The following is a 20,844-nucleotide window of genomic DNA, read 5'->3' on the forward strand; positions in this document are numbered from 1 at the left end:
CTGCAAGCATTGCACACAGGGAAGCAGGGATGTTTAGGTAAGCTCACCTCACCTCCTGACAAGCCCGCTCACCCCATTGCTCTCGCACAGAACCAGCTGCTGGTTTTTGACTCAAAGCTCATTTTTCAAAGCTTTTCAGACGTCCCAGTGCAGAGCATTGCGGAAGGGAAACATGTCAGTGGAATTTCTGCATTAGTGCAAAAGGCACCACTGGCCCCAGGAAATCCCTGAATACTTAATGATCCCCGAGCCTCCTGGGAAGGGTCCTTACTCCTCCCTGTTCCCTAAAATCTGCTATGGGCCACTCTGAGCCATGGAGGGAGAGCAGGACCTTGGATCTAAGCCAGTGTGGATGGCCTCTCCTAACTTAGCCAACATGGAGCTGACCATCACACTAACAGACTAACCCAGAGCCAGCTTAAGAAGTTTTAAGACAGTTTAAGTCAACATGTTTACACCTTTACTGATAGACACCTATGCTCAAGTGAGAGAGTTGCCTTCCTGCTCCCTCTTATGGTTTGTCCTCATGCCTCTGTTGGATTTGGGTGCTGGGACCCATCTTACGTCCCTGTAGACCTGGCTGTGAGATGTTGTCCTCACACACTGGTGGTCCTCTTTGGGAAATGAGCACTCCTAGGGGACAACTCAAATGGCCAAGAAGGTCCCCCAAGAAGGAAGGGATGTGGAATGACCAGCTCGAGAATCAGCACCTCCATTCAACACCTACCAACATCCCCTGCCCCACAACAGCAGGTCTCCTTCTCCTCTACTTGCAACAAACCTCCCCCCTGGGACCAGGCATGGTCCGACTCAAGGAAGGTATATTTTATTTTATGGTGCCCCCCACAGCCCCTTCACTACCCCCTCTGCTCAGCCTTGGGGACATTTGGGAGCACATTGTGACCCCCAGCTGGAATTTCACATGGACTTCCCAGGGCTCAGACTACAACACTTTCTGTTCACAGAGGGGTCAGGATCTGGTCCTGGAGCATTTGTGAGCTGACCAAGTACTCATGGCTAATGCAGGGGGTGGGCTCCACACTAACCCTGTTGTCTCCTCACTCCATTTCTACAGCTTGGGGTAAGGCACAGCAATCACAGCTACAAATATTTAACAAGTCACAGAGACGTTGCTATAAACCAGCTGCAAAGAGCAGTTCATAGCAGAAATGGTGAGACAGCTCCAAGTGTAGTTGCCTGCCAGGGCACTGGCTGTAATAAAGGAGCAATCTCAGCAGACTTTGAACTTTTCCAGTGATGAAAGAACAGGGAATGTTAAGAAATAAAATAAAAAGCTTCAGCTGATGAGAGCTGCACAGGCCAGCCACCCAACTCAGAGGGAAATCCCTGGGCGAGGGGATGCTGGGTGGGACTGGGGGTACTTACGGCACAGGACGGCTGACGGATGGAGGCTCCCCCAGGCCTGGGAAACTCATTTTGCGTGAGCAGAATCATTCAGGCCAAGTCCATCCCTTGCTGGAATATCTTGGAGAGGGTCCTCTTCATGACCAGCTCCTGCACGTCCCTGGGCTGTCCTCAGGAGTCCCCACACAAGGGGTGGGGTGCAGGGTCACCCCACACAGCAAAGCTGTGGAGAAATCCCTCCCAGGGCAAAGCCATCAGTGGCACCTCTGCCCGCTGTTCACTGTGCCAGCCTGGATGGCTTCCACCCCACTGGGGAGGCAAGTCCCCCTCACACCATTAACCTTTCAACCTCAAAACAAAAGGTTATAAAGAACAACCAAAGTTCATTACATCCCCTAATGTGTCATTTGCATGGGAATGAGCTGGGAGCAATGAGGCAGCTTTCTCCTGTTGAGAAGGGATTTGGGAGGGGGAAGGGGAAGAGCTAGGCATCTGGAGCAGGCAAGGGAGGTGGGACTGAATCCCACAGCAGATGGGAAAGGCACAGAAGTGAGCAGAGCTGGACAAAGCCATGGCAGAGCCAGAGAGAGCGCCCCAGCAAAGCCCAGGACCTCTGGCTCAGAGGCAGCGGGGCTGATCCTCACCTCCCAAAGGGAAAGTGATGGCGGTTTCACCCCAGCACCTCCACCACGCAGCTCACCATGCCTGGAGGTCACTGCAGCTTGGACATGCCCATCCCCAGCAGGCATGGAGGGTCCAGGACACTGCTGAAACCAAAATTACCAACAGCTCAGGGAAAATGAAATAAAAGCCTGCGTCGGAAGATGGCAAAGGCAGCAGGATGGTTGAAGTTCAGATGCTGGCCACAAGGATGGGCAAGCAGCTCTGCTGTTTCAGATGCAGGGAGTCAAAGCCAGTGTCTAAAACAGCTGCTTGAGTATTTTCTTTGACTGGGCTGCACTATGAGGGCACAAGGTTTTGGCAGGGACACAACCCTGGAGGCATAATTCCAGGTTTTTGCACCTTACTTTTGATGGAAAATTGGGACCAATCAGACATTTCAGCTGTGCAAAGCTTCACTAACTGAAAGCCCACCAAAGGCCCAGTCCCCCAGCCCCAAACCCACCAAAATACTCTACTGTCTGTACTAGAGGTTTGGCCATGACGACACGAGACAGCCAAAGGGATGGGGCAAGCATAACCAGTGGCTGCTGGATTACCTCCTGCCCCACGGGGTCTGTTTTGTAAAACCCTCCAAGGCCAATGGGCCAGCTGAGACCAGAGGAGAGACAGCAGGACACTGCCCAAATCAAGTCCTCCTGGCCTGCAAAGGCCACCATGAGGTGACCAAGAGGTTCATCTCTTGGCTGCCACCAGGTGCTCTACATGATGCTGCTTGTCAGCCCTGGTCCACCTCCCAGCTTGCTTAGCACCTCCAACTGCAACCTTGGTGAGACCAGCAAGCTCCAGCATTAGGCTCTGGTCATTTATTTTCTTACCAAACAAGGAGCAGGGAAGCAGGGTGACTCCAGGCACCCCAACAGTGGGAAGACCAGGAGCCAGAGCTCCCAAACAGTTCCATGTGCTCCTGGGCAAGACAAAGCACCCACTAAAGCACTCACAGGATCAGCATCTTGTGTCCCCCCCTGCCTTTGGAGCTACCTGGCACTCGTGGCAAAGAAGGAGCCCAGCTGAAGCCGATGGTGAGCAGATGCCGGCATCCTCAGGGAGGCAGGTAGCCATGCAGCAGCAGCACTTTGTTTGGTGGGAGAATGATCCCCCATCACCCTCCTGCAGTGAGGGTCTTGGCAGCACTGGTGTAAGGGCAAGCGAGCCCAGCCGGCTGGCTCTCTGGGGCTGGAAACAAAGCCCCACTCAGACGGACGCTCCTGCATATATCAAGAAATATTGCCTTCCAGTCTAATTTCTAATCCCATCTGCAACCTAATTATTAAAAACCTTCTCCACTCAATAGCTGTAAATGCTGCACCAGCCAGGCGTCTCCAGCAGTAGAGCCAGGCTGCATTTCCAGGGAGCAAATCACACCCTGAAACCCTAAGCTCTTGTATTTAAGAAACACGTGAATGCTCTTACTGTGGCACGAAAGGGGGGGGAAAAAAACCAAGAAATATCAAGGACTCATTTGTTATTATGCCACTGCGCAATGAACCGAGCCATTGTTCCCTACCTGGGGTAACAACGCCTTTCAGAAAACACGAGTGCTTTTCCCAATGCGTTCTTTAAAAAATGTCAAGACCAAAGCTGCCAGAAGATCGGTGAACAGCTGGAAAAATAAAATAAAATAAAAGAGCTAGCAGATTATCCAGAGGGTTTTCACACTTGATCTGTAAACACTCTTTTATTTAATAAAAATAATCATCCATTATAGCAACTTCTGCTCGTGGTTTTGTTTTTTACATTAAAGCACAGTTTATCTGCTTTCCTCACCCCTTGAGGATTCAATTCTGAAAATGCAAGTGAATGTAAACATTGCTCTCCAGGTCCCCAGATGCATCCGGGGACCCTTGGAGTTAATTACAAAGTCAAAAGAGAGAGCAAAATAAACAAAACACTTCCCAAAAGTAAAAAGGTATTTTTCTTAAAGTCTCTTCCCTGTGCACCATACGACTCCAGAGAAGGCAAATTCATCTTATACACGAGACTTATACAAACTTTGCTTTCTCCAAACAATTTCTAAGACTTGTCAGTATTTGATAAAGCTGTTTTCATAACCTTAAAAGGCTTGCAGACTCATTTATTGTGACGAATCAAACATTTTTCCTTTTAATGTTCTCCAGAAATTTCTTCATGGCACAAGGATGTTAGATTTGTTCTGTCCATTTTTGTATTATTTTTTTTTTAGCAGAAAGAGCTGAAAGACATTTCAGGAAAGAAGTGTAAAAGCGGTGTTAACTCTCTCTCCTGCTCCAACCTCACAATATTTACACATTTCTTTTTTTTAAAAAAAAAAAGCTTAATTACACTATAAAATACTGGAGAAACTGTCAGTAAAGTTTCCCGTTTCGGAGTTTTGCCCTGTGTAAGACTGAAAGAGGGATGCTTTCATATTTCCTAGGAAAAATAAGACTGGCAGATAAAAAACTGAACTCTCGTCCCTTAATTCAGAAAGGTGGAACAGCACAAACCCCCTCCTCTTCTGCAGGAAATCCCATAGGAGTTAACCCATCACAAATCAATACAAACGAGATAACATGATATATGGAGCTTTGCTATTTGCTTTGAAATGTTATCTATTTACAGTTGGAGGCGGGGGAAGCAAGCTACCACCGAACACATTTCGGTGCTGCAGCGTGGTATAATATCAAACGAGATTAACTCGTGTGCAGCCTGGCCGGATCCCAAGCCTCCCGTTGCACGGGAAAAAGCCCGTCACTCCATCGCCGGGGACATCCCTGCCTGCACAGCAAAGCCACCGCTCCGTCAGGGTCTGCTTTAATGAATAACGGGAGGGCAGTTACCACCTCAGCTGTATTGTATCACAGGCAACACAGAAATTAAATGGAATCAGGTACGATATTAAAAAAAAAAAACAAAACCAACAACAAAAATAGCCAGTCTGGTGAGGTTTGTGCTCCTAAGCTTTATAGACAAAAAAATGACCGGACGTTGCAAGTTTTGGTAATATTATCAAACTGTCAGGTAGGGTGAATGGCTCTAGTTGTTCAGTGGTTTTGAGTGAGGGGGATTTCAGGGGTGGGAAGAGAGGGGCTTTTAAGGTATCAAAGATAATTAAAGCATTCACAGTTTCAAAGCTGCGTGCCTTACAAAAATTAAGACATTCAGATTCAGAGATACAATACTGTATTTTACAAGGGGATAAAATTAATTACATATACAACAGGGGAAAAAAAAAGATACAATAAAATAAAAAAGCCAGCACCTCTGGAGCGGCATACTCCCTCTTTGTTGTTCATCTCACGGAACTGCACATTATTTGTCTTTAAAGAGTCAAACTGAGCAGTCATGAAAATATCCACTGAGAGATTCTGGCAAAAGAAAAAAAACAAACCTAACAAAATAAACCAAGCAAGTCAAAAGCCATCCTCCCCTGGAAAGCCGAATGCCACGGCTTGGACTTCCACTTGCCTGCTGCTCCTTGCTGCTGCCCGGCATTTCCATAGGCTCATCTCAGGTTTTAAAGGCTTCCTGCTCACGAGCTGAAGGAAACCATCCCATGCAAGCACAGCCCAAGAGAGCCATGCCTTACTCTCCTACAAAGTCTTGAATTAGTCCTGCCGATAGCAAAGGGTCCTTCAAACAATCCTTTTCCTCTCTATCCTGCAGAGGATCCTTTTGAAGGCCCGTCTGAAGTCGTGGTTGAAAATGGTATAGATGACGGGGTTCAAGGAGCTATTGCAGTAACCAAACCAGAAGAAGAACTTGAAGAGGGTGTCGGGCACAGAGCAGCTCTTGCAGACAGCCATCAGCGTGTAGGTGAAGAAGAAGGGGAACCAGCAGATGACAAAGACCCCGATCACCACCGCCAGCACAAAGGTGAAGCGCTTCTCCCGGTTCTGCCTGCCCCTCCACCGGGACCCTTTGGTGTTCCTCTCCTCCTCCGCCTTCCTGGGCAAACTGTCCCCAGGCTTAATCTGGCTCAGTTTAGTCTTGGTCTTTCCCCTCGACGGTCTCTCTGACTTCTTACACTGGTTGTTCTCCTGGTGCTCAGAGGAAGAGGTCTCCTCCATGTCTATGCCGTTGACCTCTCCCTCCTGCCCACCGCCACCTCCTGCTGCCTTCTCTCCATTCAGCTGAGCTGTAGGTGGCAGGTCCTCCTTGTCGGTCAAGCCATTCTGCCTCTTCTCAGGGCGCTCTGCCCGCTTGTTCGGTGGTACCCTGGTTCGCCTCTTGGCTATCTGGTAGATGCGCATGTAGACCAGGATCATGATGAGGCAGGGGGCAAAGAAGGAACCAATGCTAGAGGAGATGATGTACCACTTCTCATCATTGATCTTGCACCCTGCCACCCCCTGGTCAGCCTGCTGCCCGCTCTTCTTCTCTATGGAGATGAGTGGCGGAAAGGAGATGACGGCCGAGATGACCCAGACAATGAAGATGATGCACTTGATGCGGCGCGGGGTACGCTTGAGGTTGTACTCGATGGCTTGTGTGATGGACCAGTAACGGTCCAAGCTGATGGCACACAAGTGCACGATGGAGGAGGTGCAGAACAGCACATCCAAGGCCAGGTAGATCTCACACCAGACTTTGCCGAAGTACCAATACCCCATCACCTCGTTTGCCAGGGAGAAGGGGATGACCAGTGTGGCCACCAGAATGTCGGCCGAGGCTAAAGAGACCAGGAACAGGTTTTGGGGGGCCTTGAGTGCCCGGCTAGTGAAGACGGCGATGATGACCAGGACGTTGCCGAAGACAGTGAAGAGCATGAGCAAGCCCGCCAGGCTGATGAGGGTGACGGTGGTGTGCAGGGGGTACGGCATGCCCCAGCCCGGCCCGGCACCGCTGTCGTTGAAGGTCCCGTTGGTGCCAGGAGGCAGGTAGCCCTCCTCCTCCTCCAGCTGCCGCTGGTACTCCATGGAGGAGAAGAAGTGGCCCCTCTCCGTGAACGGGCGCTCCAGGTTAAACATCAACCCCGGCTGCGTGGACACCCCCGCCCTTCGCCCCCTGCCCTACCCGCGCCGCGCCCGGCTCCGCGGGGCTCCGCGCTCCTACCGCGCCGCTGGCCGGGGCGGGGCTGCGCGGCGGCCGCCGGGGGGCTGCGGGCGCCCGCGGCTCATGCTGGGGCGCTGCCCGCCGGGAGCCGCTTAGCGGGGCGCGGAGCGGCGCGGAGCTGGGCAGGGGCTGCAGCCGGCGGCGGCTGCTCTGTCTCGCTCGCCGCCGAGCCGCTTTATAGCCCCGGATCAGGCCGGGGCTGCCGCGTCAGCCCCACGTGGGGAGCTGCCCCCGGTGCGCGCACATACACACACACACACACACACACGCACGCACATACAAAGACACGCACCCCGCACAGCCCCCCTCCCGCCCAGCACTGCGCCCCCCCCCGCCGCTCCGCCCCAGCCGCCCCCCGGCACGGACACACGCGCCCCCCGCCCCTTACACACCTCGCCCCACGCACACTCACCTCGCTCCGGTGCTCACGCCCCTCGCTCAGCGCACACACACACACACACACACTGCTCAGCCCCTTCTGTATTTTGCACACCCGATCACCCCCGGCACCTCAGCCCTTACACACGGACCCCCCAGCCCGGCTCCCCGCCCAGCCCACGGCGGGAGCGGCTTCATCCCGCCCGGAGAAAGGGGAGGCCCCGCGGAGCAGAGCCCGGCGGGTCGCACCCGTGGGGCGGATGCGCGCACGGGGCAACCGAGGCAGAGGCAGCGGTGCTAGGGTGCGTGTTTGTGGGGGTGGGCGTCCGTGGGGGGACGCGACCGCCGTGCAGGCGCTAAGCAGCCCGCGGCGCTCCGGGCACCCACCGCGGTGCGCCTGGGGGGCTGCTCCTGCCGCCGCCAGCCCGGGCCGCGCTGGAGTGGAAGCTGTTGCCCCGGCCCGCTTGTGCGTGGGGGCACCGACGGGCTCCGCCGCGGCGGTTCGGCTCCGCTCCGGGTGCGCGGCCGTGCTCGCTGCGACCCCCGAGGGCAGCGCTTCCCCCACGGACCCGATGTGCAGGGCTGGGCCCCGCGGGGCGAGGGGGGGGCACGGCCGTGCCGCTGGCAACGGGGTGGAGATGAGGCGGGGACCCCTCCCCGGGCAGGGCGCTGCCCCCCTCAGCGCTACCGCCGTGGCGAGCGGCGGCGGCCCCGGGCAGCACGGGGGGGCAGTGGCACCTGCTGGCCGCGGCGCCTCACTGCACCCACCGCCCGCCCGCCCGGGGCTCAGCCCCAGCCGTCACCCCCCGCGGGGCTGGACACCCCCCCGAGAGGGGTCAGAAGGAGCCCCAGCACTTTGCTCCACAGGCAGGGAAACTCTCCTGCCCAGGGGCCGGGGCGGGGGGTGTAGCAGGGGCCACGGAGGGAAGGGGGGGGGGCCAGCCCCCCCTGCTGCCAATCTGCACCCAGCCCCCCCGGCTGCACGGGCCCTCCTGCCCCGCAGCACCCACGACGGCTCCCATCCCACAGCGCCAGACTCAGCGGACTGCCTCCCGGGCCCTCCTCGTTGCCTTCCCCGTGCTCCCCACTGGCTCTCCCCAGCCCTACGGGCAGGAGGAAGGGAGGCGGGCAGCAGGCCCAGGCAGGCAGCGGTCCCCATGCCCTGCCCCACGGGATGCCCTGAACCTGGGGAGCATCCCCAAGTGCTCCTCCAGCAGCACAGGGGCTGGCATCACCCACCTGCGCGGCTGCAACAGCAACACGGGACTTTTTTAACAGCGAAAGAGCAATAGTGACGTACCTGGTAGCCCGCCCGGCCCCCAAAGCTGTCAGCTCTCAGCATGTACAGATTACTCACCCGTACGGCGCACGGACTCCAGCCCTTATCCTCTCACTCATGGTCTCTTCTCCCTCATTTTCAGATGGCTCTAATGATGCTCACTTGGTGCTCCAGATTCAGGCAGCTCTCAATTAATCGCCCTGCCGAATGCTCGGACCAATGAACGTATTTCCTGTGCGAGATGGAGGAAGCCCTGTCATCTTTGTCCCTGCGCCACACACCGTGTTATAAGCCAGGCCCAGGAGCGGTGACGCCCAGGAGAGAGGGAGCAGGAGTGAGAGAGACGGGGTCTGGGAGCCAGAGAGCACAGCTTCTGCAGCTGGCACAGGGCCAAGTGAGGGAAAACGAGGAGGAATCCCACTGTTTGAGCAAGGGAGTGCAGGACCCGCTGTGCCAGTTTGCCTGGGAAAAGGGCAATCTGCAGGGAGTGACTTAAAACCTGTAAATTGAACCCAAGATGACTGACATGCACGCACAAATATCTCTGTCTGAGAGTAAATGCGATGTATAACCACAGACCTCACCGCAGAGGGCAAGTGGAGACACAAACAATACAGGGACTCACCTAAGTTGGCAGCAAGGCCAGGTGGGAGGTCAAGAAGACACTGGACTTTGTGGACATCTTCTGCATTCTGCTCGTTGTAGGGGACCTGCGTGCTCTGCACGAGGACGTGTAGCTCTGCCCAGCAGCAGGTCTTGTTCTGCCTCAGATGTGGGATCTGCAGGGGCTTGAGATCACCGCCAGCTGAGGCTTCCTTGGTCACTGCTTGGCTGGAAGTACCTGGAGAGGAGGAGGGCATGGGCCATGCCCTGCCTGACATGGGTAACTCCTTCTCTGACCAGTTTGACCTCAGTTGTAACAGGTCACCTGCACTAAGGCCACCATGGACTGTCCAAGATGTTCCGCTCCAGACCTAGGCCGGTGCCTTTCTGGAAACACCCTGCATGCCCCCATGCTCCCAGCAAAGCTGAGCTGCGTTCCCCAACACAGGCAGAGAGCGGATTTAAATAACAAAACATGACCAGCTGCCTTAGTTTTCTGTCTCCTTTTGCGGCTGGACACCCTCAGTCCACCTGAAGCTAAACCCAGCCAACAACATCACTCCTGAGGCACCGCATTGCAAAAGCAGAGCTTCTAGGGAGGCTCTTTGTTGGCACAAAGAGTGTGAGGGGGACATATGAGGCCAAAAGCCCTGAAGAAAAGGGTTTGTTCCAGAAAAACCGCTGGACAGAGCGCTCTCTGCAGGCGGGGGACAGCTGGGATGGCATTGTATTCACCCCAGAGATGGAGAAAACCTGTCTCATCAAAGGCACTTTCCTCGCACTACCACCATCACGTGCATGGCATCTCTTTGATTTTGTTGACACCAGAAGCGTTCAGCGCTGTCTGAAAAGTGACTCAGTAAAGCCAAGTCTCCCCTTTATTTTCTCTGCAGGTCATCTCACGGCTCTGCCCGATTCTTGAGATGAAAGGTGGTCGGAAACTGCCAGGGCTGGCAAGGACCCCTAAGATCTCACGTGACAACCCATGGCAGATGCTGTCCTACAGGACGGCCATCTTTACAAGTCTATACCATGCGTGGTGATAATTTGTAATATTCGTAAAGCCTGAACTCCCAGAGTCCTGAGATTAGGCAAGAAACTTGAATTTGTAGCGTCTGGGAAGACTGTAAAGAAAAGCTTCAGGAGTAAAAAAAATAAAAAAAAACCCCAAAACAGCTAGTAAACAAAATTTTTATATCAATCCCCTGGCATTTACATCAAGATGCTCAATTTTTGAATGTGTGCTGCTGACGGCATTGATACGAGTTATAAGGACTCTGCAGTTCAAACTCAGTCAACAAGTGCTTGACGAGACAGCCGGAAAACAGCCTGTTCTCTGGCGGCATTGCGCTCCGAAGAGCCACAGGAGCCTGCCTTTTCCCCGGGAAAGCAGCCTGGTTTCTCAGCAGAGCCCTGCAAAGAGCCGGGCTTGCCCGGCGAGGGGGGACAGCCTGGGTGCACACTAATGAGCGAGGCTGAAGGCTATCGATCCTCCTCTGACAGCTCCCCCTCCACCAGCTGCCATCCCGGGCGGGCGGCAATGCCCTTTCCAAGGCACGGCGGCAAAGTTTGCGTTCAGCATGCGTGCCTCGAGCGTGTCCCTTGCAAACAAGCTGACCTTTACGGCTGATTTCAGGTCATTAATTAGGCACACCGCCTCCATGTTTATGCATCTCTTCCGCCCACTTGCTCCAGCATCGCTTCCAGCAGCACGGGGGGAGCCGAGACCCTGAGACCACCCTCCCCTATTGCCTCCTGGGGCGAGGGAGCTGAGAAATGTTCACAGGGTCTCAGGGCTGCTCACAGCACGGAGCAAATCACATATGGGGAGATAATCTCTGGAAAGAATCGCTATGGTAATAAGGCTGCAAAATGTGTGTTTTGAACAGGCAGCCCCAGGAATTGTTTATTTCCAGAAGAGCAGTGAGATTCTGGCAAGGAAAAAAGTAACAAGAGCTGCTGAAGAACCGAGACTTGCTTTTTGGACAGTCTGGTTCAGGGTTACAGAGGCTAGACAAACCTAAAGCTAGCTCAAGGCACGGCAGCACGGACTCCTAGGGGGACCGCATGAAAGGGGCAACCATGAGAACAAGGTGCAGAAATTATTTCTCAGCAGAAGCTTTCAAGAGCAGCTCTGTGCCAACTTGACACAAGCCGTCAAAGAGGGGAGCCTTGGGTTGGAGCCGTGGGTGCGTGGGTGCTGTGTGACCAGAGGTAAACAGCAGTCACAGTTTGCTTTGTGTTAGGAGATCTATGGTTTGCTCGTTTGCACTGATCTCAATATTTGCATATCCATGGCAGGAAGCCCTTGTTGTAGCTGTGGATTTTGATCGTGCTACTGGGTGTATTTGAATAAATCAAAGCAGGGTGTCTTTCAGGACAATTTGCTTTAGTAACTGGGCTCCCTTGAGGATAACACACTGAAATCCCATGGCTTGTGACACCCTGTGGACTAATGGCTGAATAGCCCTTCACAGCAGCTTCGAGTTGGCCAGTTTTCCCCCAGGCTTAGGGCAAGCTGATGGAGATGCACCCAAGTCACGCAAAAAAATGCTTTTCCCCTTTACTGTGTTAACCTCAGGAGGTAAAAACAGCGTAGGAGCTATCAGGGGGAAAAGCACAGACCTTCTGCCGGCAAACCTGGCACTGCTGGGTGCGTGATGGTGCCACTGCAAAGAAATACAAAGTAATACAGCAAGCACAGCATCCATTTCCAGGGGGGTGTTTCAAATGCTGTGATTAATTTTTAAAATAAAAGGACAATCTGAATTTAAAAAAAAAAAAAAAAAATCAGAAGTGTGGCTGCTCTGGCCACCCCTCCAGTCTCTTTGGGACCCCAGGCACTTTTCCTCCTGCACACACCTTCAAACCCACAGCCCTTCCTTTCCCCATCTGCTGCTGAACGTGCGAGTTTGGGTTTTGCTCTTTTCATAGATCTCACAGCAATGGCTTCTGCAGAGCCATGTTTTTCAACAGAGTTTGTCTGGACTCAGCTGCTGGATGTACTTTTCCAAGTTATTTGAATAAAACAGTAGGAAACGATAGCTGCGACAGCGGTGTGTGCTAGCACCTAATCCCCTTGCGAGCAGGGATGCTGCCGCCGTATCAGATGTTCAGAGGGGAAGGAATGGAGGCACACTGAATATTACCTATGGCGACAGTTCTTCGCTGCCCCCCATCTGCAGAGAGCTGGCTCAAACCAACACAAAGATGGATCCTATGTGACCACCTGCTCCTCCGGTGGGTTAGTGTTTTGTTTGGTTTTTTTTTTTTTTGCAAACAGCTTGAAAGCTCTGCTTGCCTTTCCTCATTAGCTGCCGTTCGGGTTGCCTGCCCTGTTTGGCAGGATTTAACTACCAGGTTTGATTGCACAGCCCTAAACCAACAACCAAGAGAAACATTTCCGTGCTACGCATTATAGTGTGGCAGAGTCGGGGGTGAGGCTGAGACACAGGGACTGCACTTATGCGAGCCTCTGGTTTATTTATTCATTATTTTCCCTCTTTTGCTTCTGTCTGGTGTCACAGTGGCCTCTGCGACATTAAAGGTTCGTTTCAGCTCTGCGGGAGGAGTGATGCAGAAGAAACCTCCTCCCTGGCTGTCAGTGTCACTGGCCTTCTGCCTCTCAGGCACTTCATGCCTAAGGGAGAGAGAAATGTGCATTTGCTCTCTGTAGCACAGGCAAGTACACGCACACATGTTCCTCTGTGCCAAGCACAGACGATTGTGTTATTTACACAGTCCAATTTCCTTTATCCAGTTGCCTAGCTGAGAATCCTCCCTCCTCGCTGCATCCTGCAACGTGGCCAGAACTAACCTGTGGGGCCATCCCTCAGCATGGGGAGCAGCTCCATCCCCCTTCCCAGGCTTCCCATCATGCCAGCTCACAAGATCGATCCCACTGAAATTAGCCAATAGTGGCAGAAACATAATAAAAAATAAACCAAACAGCCTATGGACCATTCCTAATACAGGAACATTCCATACCACTTGGGGGACTGACTCACTGCCTCCAACAAAACCCTTTACCAGACTACAGTGGGCTTTTCCATACATATCATAGAATCATAGAATGGCTTGGGTTGGAAGGGACCTCAAAGATCATCTAGTTCCAACCCCCCTGCCGCAGGCAGGGACACCCTCCACTGACCACGTTGCCCAAAGCCCCATCCAGCCTGGCCTTGAACACTTCCAGGGAGGGGGCATCCACAACCTCTCTGGGCAACCTGTTCCAGTGCCTCACCACTCTAACAGTAAAGAATTTCTTTCTAACATCTAATCTAAATTGACCCTCCTTCAGCTTAAACCCATTACCCCTTGTCCTGTCACTACACTATATGGGGCCATATAGCCAAAACACAGCGAAAACACAGCCAAGTCCTTCCAGCCCTGGCCAAGGGAAGGCAATACCCCCCACCATCTGGCATCGCTCCCTCCTGGAGGTCACCCCCACACAGCCCTGCTCCGGTGGGTGCTCCCTGATCCACTCCAGCGCAAAGGCAGCCGGCTCCCCCTGAGCCCCAGCGAGCGATAACAGAGCCAGGAGCCCCCGTGCTCCCGGGGCTGGCAGGGCTCCGCCAGCAGCTGCTCCAGCCAGCTGCAAAGGGAACGGTACAGAAATGACCAGAAGGGGTTTTCTAACCAGCTTTTCAGAGGAAGAGCAGGTTGTCCTGGGTGTGTGGAGAGGCACCCAGGCCAGCATTCAGAGAGGAGAAAGGTTGGGCGCCACTCGCTTTGCTTGTAACCTTCCCTAAACGAAACCAATCAAGTTTCTGCAGCTGAACAAGTTACCTCTCATCAGCAGAGCCAGCCCACATTTAAGGTAAAATTGAGGCTGCCTCACTTTAAAGCATTTAATTTCCCAACTGGGAGAGGTTAACATTCAATTACTCAACTGAGAAGTAACTCACTCATTCAAGTTTCACTCCCCAGGGCCCGAGCACACGTCTCTGCCCTTTCCCTCCCCGTTCTCCGCCATCTCCATCTGAGACTGACACAGCGACACTACCTCAGGGTCAGGGGCTGCAGTCAGCAATATTCATTCAATACCTCTTACGAAGGCAGAAGTGCCCCAGGTGAGCTGTAACTCTCCGGTTCACTGCACATCCCCAGCAAACTCCTTTGGCACGGCCAGAGTAAAGTTTTCAGCAAAGCAAACAGCTCTGAAAAGAGAGGGTACAGCAGAGAACAGCCAAGCAGGGACTGAAAGCTGTAGTTCCCACCTGGCAAGGTGTGGGTTTCACAACAAGGGAAAGGGGGATTGCATCATACATCCCCTTCAAAAACCAGACCACAGTAAGCCACTACAGCAGGAGGCAGCTTTCCATGCCCACTTCCATCAGGTTTGCTGTCTGTGTTTAACCCAGTTCATGTGTCCAAATGAATTCAGGGTGGCAGCACTAGACTTAAAAAGATCAAAGAACCAGGAAGGCAGCAGCAGTTCTTGAAGGCTGAGCTGTATGAAAGGTCTAGGGGATAATTGCCTGAAATTGCCGGGTTCCCAGAAAGCAGAGCACGTCAGCGTGGTTTCACAGGGAGGGAGGCCGCTGGGGAATGCAGCAAGACTTTCCGTGTTTTCCCTTATTACTTATTTCACCATCTAGTGGCAAAAGCAAATAACGCTGAGAAGCAATCCAGGAGCTGCAGCTGGCTCTGGAAGGAGACCTTTCTTTGCACCAGCTTCTCCCAGTTACCCCCCACAGCTGCCTGGGCTGGGGACACAGAGAAGGACATGGGGGAGCATCCGGCACATCCCCCAGTCCTAAATCATGGCCAAGACTCCTCTGCACAGGCTGGCTCCCATCCCAGGACCCTCTGCCCAACCCTGGCCACTGTGTCCCTGCTGTCCCCCCACCTCAGCTGTAACCCACGGGCTGCTGTAGCTTCTCTCGCCAGGCACCGGTAACCACCTCCCACCCTCCTGTCCTCCAGCCTCTGCCCAAAACCACCTGGCTCGCCCTGGGGAAGCACCAGCCCCAGCTCCCAGGGGGACAGTAAGCAAAGACAGCCACAGAAGAGCGGCACAGAGTAGGGCAAAGTCAGGTCTCCAGTGATCAAACCCAGCTTGGCTAAAGGCGCAGGCTGAGCTAAGCCCCCAGGAAAAGAGGTCGGGCTGAGCAGAGTCCTGCCGACTTGAGGCTTCTCCTTCCCCACCTCAGCTGAACCATTTGCTAGGACTGCGGTGGGTGGAGGAGTAAGTGTGTTGGAAAGGGACACAAATACCTTTGAGGAAAAACCTTTACTGTGGACTCAGCCTGGCGTTAGGAGCTCCGGCGGTGCTGCGGGGAGCTCGCCCTCACCAGCTCTCTACAGGTGCTTTCTCCCAGCGCTGCCCCTTTGCCATCGGGCCACGTGGAAGGGGATATTTCCCCCAAGGCCAGGCCCCCTTCCCACACCCCAGCCACAATCTGCCCACTGAGACGTGGCAAAAAGGTTTGCGTGTGGATCTGCTCCGTGGGAGGGAAGGCGGGGGGACCTGCCTCTGCGGAGGGACTTCCCGAAGAGGAGAGCTCGCAGAGCGGGTGCAGCCCTCGCAGCCCGGCCAGGGGCTGCCCTGCATTTGAACTCCGGCTGGCAGATGGTCCAACACCTTCCCGGCCTGCGTGATGATAGCCAGGCGAGCGGAAAGCCAACAGAAACGTTCGTCATCCGGTGGGCACAGGAGGGAGGGTTCTTCTCTCCAGGGTTTCCATCCTCGCGGTGGTTTGCAGATCCTGCATGCAATGTGCCCCAGAGGGAAATCCATCATCCTTACTGTGCTCGGTCCCTTGTTGCCTACAATACAATTATCCCTATGCAGATTGCAAGGTACAACGTTTTTTTTCCTGAGAGGCTCAAATTAAGTTTAAACACCAGCTTTTGATTTATTTGCTTATTCAGCACCGTCAGTTGCTTCTCAGCAATACAAAATAGCTCTCTCCCCAGGAAACATTTATCCTATCTGGGAATACTATACCGAGGGTGGTAATGTATAAGCAGGACAAAGCACTTAAGAGAAGGCAGGCTGTTATACTAGATGCTGAGAGAAGAGGTATAATACATCTCCACTTGTGCTTTTTCAACTCAGATTTTCCTTTTCCCTGGAAACATCATAGGTAGCAAGGGAAATTCCTGCTATGCAAAATTCAAGAGCAAAATAAATCCATGTCCTGCCCCGAAATGTCACAGAAAACTGAACACATACCAACAAGCAGTAATCTCTGGTGCTACAAACTCTTCCTTTTGTTTTCCTGAGAAGTTGTTTTCAACCCTGTGCAGAGCAACGCAAGCAAATTCTTCCGCCACAGTTTTGTCTTTGCAGTTGGATGAAGGATACTGCAGGGCAGTGCTCTCAGCAGCACAGGGTGCAATCACCATCCTCACAAGGCTTGATGTCTTTAACACCCTCTGCCACTCCGAGAGCAACCGATGAGACTGACAGCTGGGGGGAAGGAAAGGAGAAATCTCTGCTACTTCACGTGCAATTCTGCTATTCAGCCTGTCAGCGCCAGTTAAACGCAAGGGCAGAAGGACTGAAAGGGAAAGCAGACTGCGAAACGCTGGAGCTCCCCTACAGACAGGGCGCGTTGAACCCACCCTGAACTGTGCTTTCCACTTGTTGAGGCCAAGCCATTTGCTGGGTCACAACCGCAAAGTGGAAATTGCCGTAGAGCATCCAAGCGTTACCGGAGGCGTAGTCCCAGTGCAATCAGACACATTGAGAGGAAAACAGCACAACTGAAATCTCAAGACTTAACAGTTCCCTTTCAGTTCAGCTAGGCTAAAAATGTCCCCTAAATCCTCAGAAAGGCAGCTCATTTTCTGCCTTTGATCGACAGCCCCTCAAAACTGGTTTGTTGAGGAGACCTTCCTGGCCGCCCAGCAGGCAGGGTGTGTGGGATCAACCACCCTGCCAGGAACCAGGCTCAGGTGCTACCGAGGAGGGTTCCAGTGTCTCCAAGCACTGGGACACCTCGCCAGGCCAGCAAAGCCCTCTGGAGCTGAAGTCACTGAAGATCACCTCATTCCTCACTACAATCCAATCTCAATGGTCCTCAAGCAGAGCTAGAGACAAGAGTGGTAAAAAGCAATTGTGGCAATTTTAACAAATAGCTTAAGTAAATCTAAATGTTTTAACATTTCTGTGGAATTAAATGTTTGTATGGAGTAAGAATGTCATTTTCTTATTAATATTGCACTAACAATTTAATTGTGGGAGCATATGGGTTTTCCTAAAGCAAAAGTGATGAGTATTATTAAGCATTACACATACATCAGGACTATACAGACTGCTAAGTGCTCCCTGCCACTTCAAAAACTAAGGCATTCATCCTTATTCCTAAATGGTTTGGAGCAAAGACTGGCCACAGAATTGTCATTTAATCAAAATTTATTCCTATCCGAGTCTTGACATGTACCCCAAGCCAAATCATTTATCTGGTAAGTACTCAGACATCAAACCCCTTCACAGGGACTCAGACACCGTGTAAAACCCTGGTTGCTCTCTATAAACCAAGTATCCAAGGAGCCAACAGAGAAGCTGCAGAGCAACACACAGCTGTGCCACATGCAGCAGATCCATCTTTTATATTTCTCTCTCCCAGCCATCTTTTCCCAAATCCTGTTTTTCTCCTGGTGTCTCCATTCTGCAACAACTAGAAAAAAGGGGCTCGTAACCGATACAAAGCAAGTTCAGCAGAGAAACTGGGTGCACCAACAGGTATATGGATCAGAAGCCACTCGTCTCACATCATCTTTTTGCTCTCCCTACCCTTCTCCACTTACTTCAGCTCAGCACAGTGTAGGAAGCGCCAGGGTGAGATAAATGGCTGTTTGCAAAAAGAGAGAAATCTCAAGTAGGAGAGATGGGAGGCGAGAGCACAAGTGGAGAGAATGAGATCAGACGTGACACTGCAAGAGCTCACAGCAAAAAACCCAGGCTCTGCTGGAAAAGCCCCTCCTTCTCATGGAGGATTCTGCTACTTCCAAATACGGTTCTGTTTTAATGCGACATCAACCCCCCTCAGATTTCAAAAGCTTCTTCTCGAGAAGCGGTGGCCTGGCTCCAGGACCATCCATCTGGTGGAGCCACAGACACAAGAATCTTGGCCGTGCTCTCCTGCCTGGCAGGCTGTCCCTGGAGCTGCGGCTGGGTGTGGGCTATCAACGGCACCAACCAGGAGCCACTGGCCACGGGGGACACGCTTACCGCTTTGCTCAACTTGCTTTTAGGGAACATCCTCCAGTGCCTTACACCCCTTTCCAGGCAAACCTCTGACTCCCTGGCGCTGCTGGGAATCTCTCCTGGTCCCCCACACCAGAACCTGTCTGATTCAGCTTCTTGAGAGGCTGGAGGTGCCCAGCGGACCTAAAAAGAAGTACTTTACTTGGAGAAGGTAAAAAAAGGATGAAATCAGAGCTGCCTGGCTGACCAGTGGCTCCGTACCTCACTGAATTTGTTGCCCTCTGCTACGCTGACGAGGATAGATGATTTCAGACTTCTCAGTTGTAACTTCCCACTCACTTAACATGCTTGGCAAGGATGGAAAAAAGCTGAAGGACATCCAAAAATCTTGGGCCATATAGAAAGAAGAGCTTTACTGTGTTATTCTTACCATGACTGTTTTCAAACATTTTAAGATTTTCAGGGAAAAATGTATTTCCATTAAAACTGTCCACGTGAAGTTTGGAAATCACTTCAGGCAGCACAGCAGTAATAATGCGGGACAAAAGCCAAACCGGCTACTACTAGGTCCAGCGGAGCAACTACCAAACTACAGCAAATTAAGGATTCGTTATGAGTCTCAACAAAGAAATACTTTACCAATAGAAAGGAAAAAGAGGGGGTTGTGGAAAGAGCTTTTAAAAGGGAACACTTGTGTGCAATTTTGCAGATAGCATCTTGCTCAGAGGCAGTGGTGTAGATTGATCTCTAAAGACTCTTAAAAGGTTTTGCAGTGGAAAAAATAGTTGCAAGGCATAGTCAGATCGTTAACTGTGCAGCCCAGGCTGCCAGCTGCTCACTCAAATACTCCAGATGGCTCCTCCTCTAAAACATCATCATTTGATCTTGGTAATCGAATTATCTCCCACTCTTACAATCCTAAGTGAGGCAAGGCTTGTACAAAGAGATGATGTATTTTATTTGACCGAGATGGCTTGCGAAAACAAAACAAGTTAGCTTTCAAGGCACTCAGCCTCTTCTAATTGTATCCCAGCTAACCATCTCCAGCCCTTTAACACCTTTCTTCTGCCGTTGCCACCACACACAGTTAAAGCACCAGCGATAAAGCTGTCCGGTGTCCAGATTTTATGCAGTATTTGCACATTAAACGCTTCAACATACAGTAAGTACCTAAGTCAGCAGCTTCCCACCGGTGGAAAGTAGGACCTGTCGCTGGAGAGCAGCCTTGGGAGACCTGGTATCCTGAAGCACTTAGGCTGGATTAATTACACAAACATGTAATCTGTCTCACCAGAGTCACCCAAGACATCTTTGAGGCCTTTAATACAGCTTCTAGGACACAGGCTGCCAGAAACAAGACATTTTCTTCACTTTTCACTCAATTAGAGCCAACGTGCTTTGTTCTTCCGAGGCTGGACTCATCCGTGGATGCTCACTTCAATCATTTGAGCAGAAAGTGGGCACGACCAGCAAGTTTCCCCCAGCCCCGGTGGCTGCCGAGCACTGTCTGGCTGACACTGATTATCAGCAGGATGCTACTGGGGCTGGGGGGATATTGCTTTTGCTGCTTCTTTCTTTTAAAAAAAAAAAAAATAAAAACAACCCAAAAAAACTATGGGAATTTCTTACATAGCTTTCTGCAAAGGCTTCAAGGAGTGCACTGTCAATCTCCAATTCTCTTCCAAAGAAACAACACTAGAAATTTCCCAATATTTTCAGAAAGTGTTGAGCTTTGACAGCTTGAGAAGGCCAGCTGAAATATTCAAAAATCACAGCTTCCAAAACGATGCACTCTTACTAGCATGAACAGAGTATTTTAAATCCTGGCATTATTTAAATCAGCGTACTTATGTAAAATTTAATATTCTTTCTCAGACCTCGTTGCAAGAGATGACAAAAGTCAGTTATAGCTAATCAGAGGAAACAATTCATTACTGCAGTGGGTGGCTTGCATTTGAAGTCTAAGCCCCAATCTGATCATTGCCTAGTGGGATTATTCTCCACTGGAGTTTAGCACTGAACTTTATCACCCGCTCAACTTTAATTTTTCTAACAAAGCTGTACTTTTATTTCACAAACTAGAAGTACATAAAGAATAAAATAGCTTGCTAAAGGCCATGAATTCGGAAAAAATAATCAGAGCTGGGACTAGAAAACTATGGAGAAAGGCAGCAAGAATTATCACAGAATGGAAGAAGGTTTGTTTGAAGAGAAGCTAAAAAAAATAGAAATCTATGACTTGGAGAAAAAACACTGACATTTATGAAAAAAAATCCTCAAGAGTAGTAAAAAGCAGATGAACAGGAAAATGACTGTTCATAAATTTCTCAGAATATAAGAACTAGGAGTCACCAAATGAAAT

At 51.8% G+C, this 20,844-nt stretch overlaps 1 protein-coding gene and 1 long non-coding RNA gene across 8 annotated transcripts in view; both read right to left on the bottom strand.

Annotated features, from left to right (window-relative positions):
- LOC129208951 (uncharacterized) overlaps positions 1 to 3,379 on the bottom strand; it is a 46,100-nt gene extending 42,721 nt beyond the window's left edge. For all 7 annotated transcript variants that reach the window (XR_008577926.1, XR_008577925.1, XR_008577922.1 and 4 more), the window contains exon 1: positions 1,387 to 3,379. This is a non-coding gene — a long non-coding RNA (uncharacterized LOC129208951). The remainder of the gene's footprint in view (positions 1 to 1,386) is intronic.
- Positions 3,380 to 3,711: 332 nt separating this feature from the next.
- Positions 3,712 to 7,220, bottom strand: ADRA2A (adrenoceptor alpha 2A). The gene has a single exon (XM_054832750.1). The coding sequence runs from the start codon at positions 6,972 to 6,974 to the stop codon at positions 5,640 to 5,642; it is 1,335 nt and encodes a 444-aa protein (XP_054688725.1). The 5' UTR covers positions 6,975 to 7,220; the 3' UTR covers positions 3,712 to 5,639.
- Positions 7,221 to 20,844: the final 13,624 nt, after the last annotated feature.

The sequence above is a fragment of the Grus americana genome, chromosome 7, assembly GCF_028858705.1.
Source record: "Grus americana isolate bGruAme1 chromosome 7, bGruAme1.mat, whole genome shotgun sequence".
NCBI lineage: Eukaryota > Metazoa > Chordata > Aves > Gruiformes > Gruidae > Grus > Grus americana.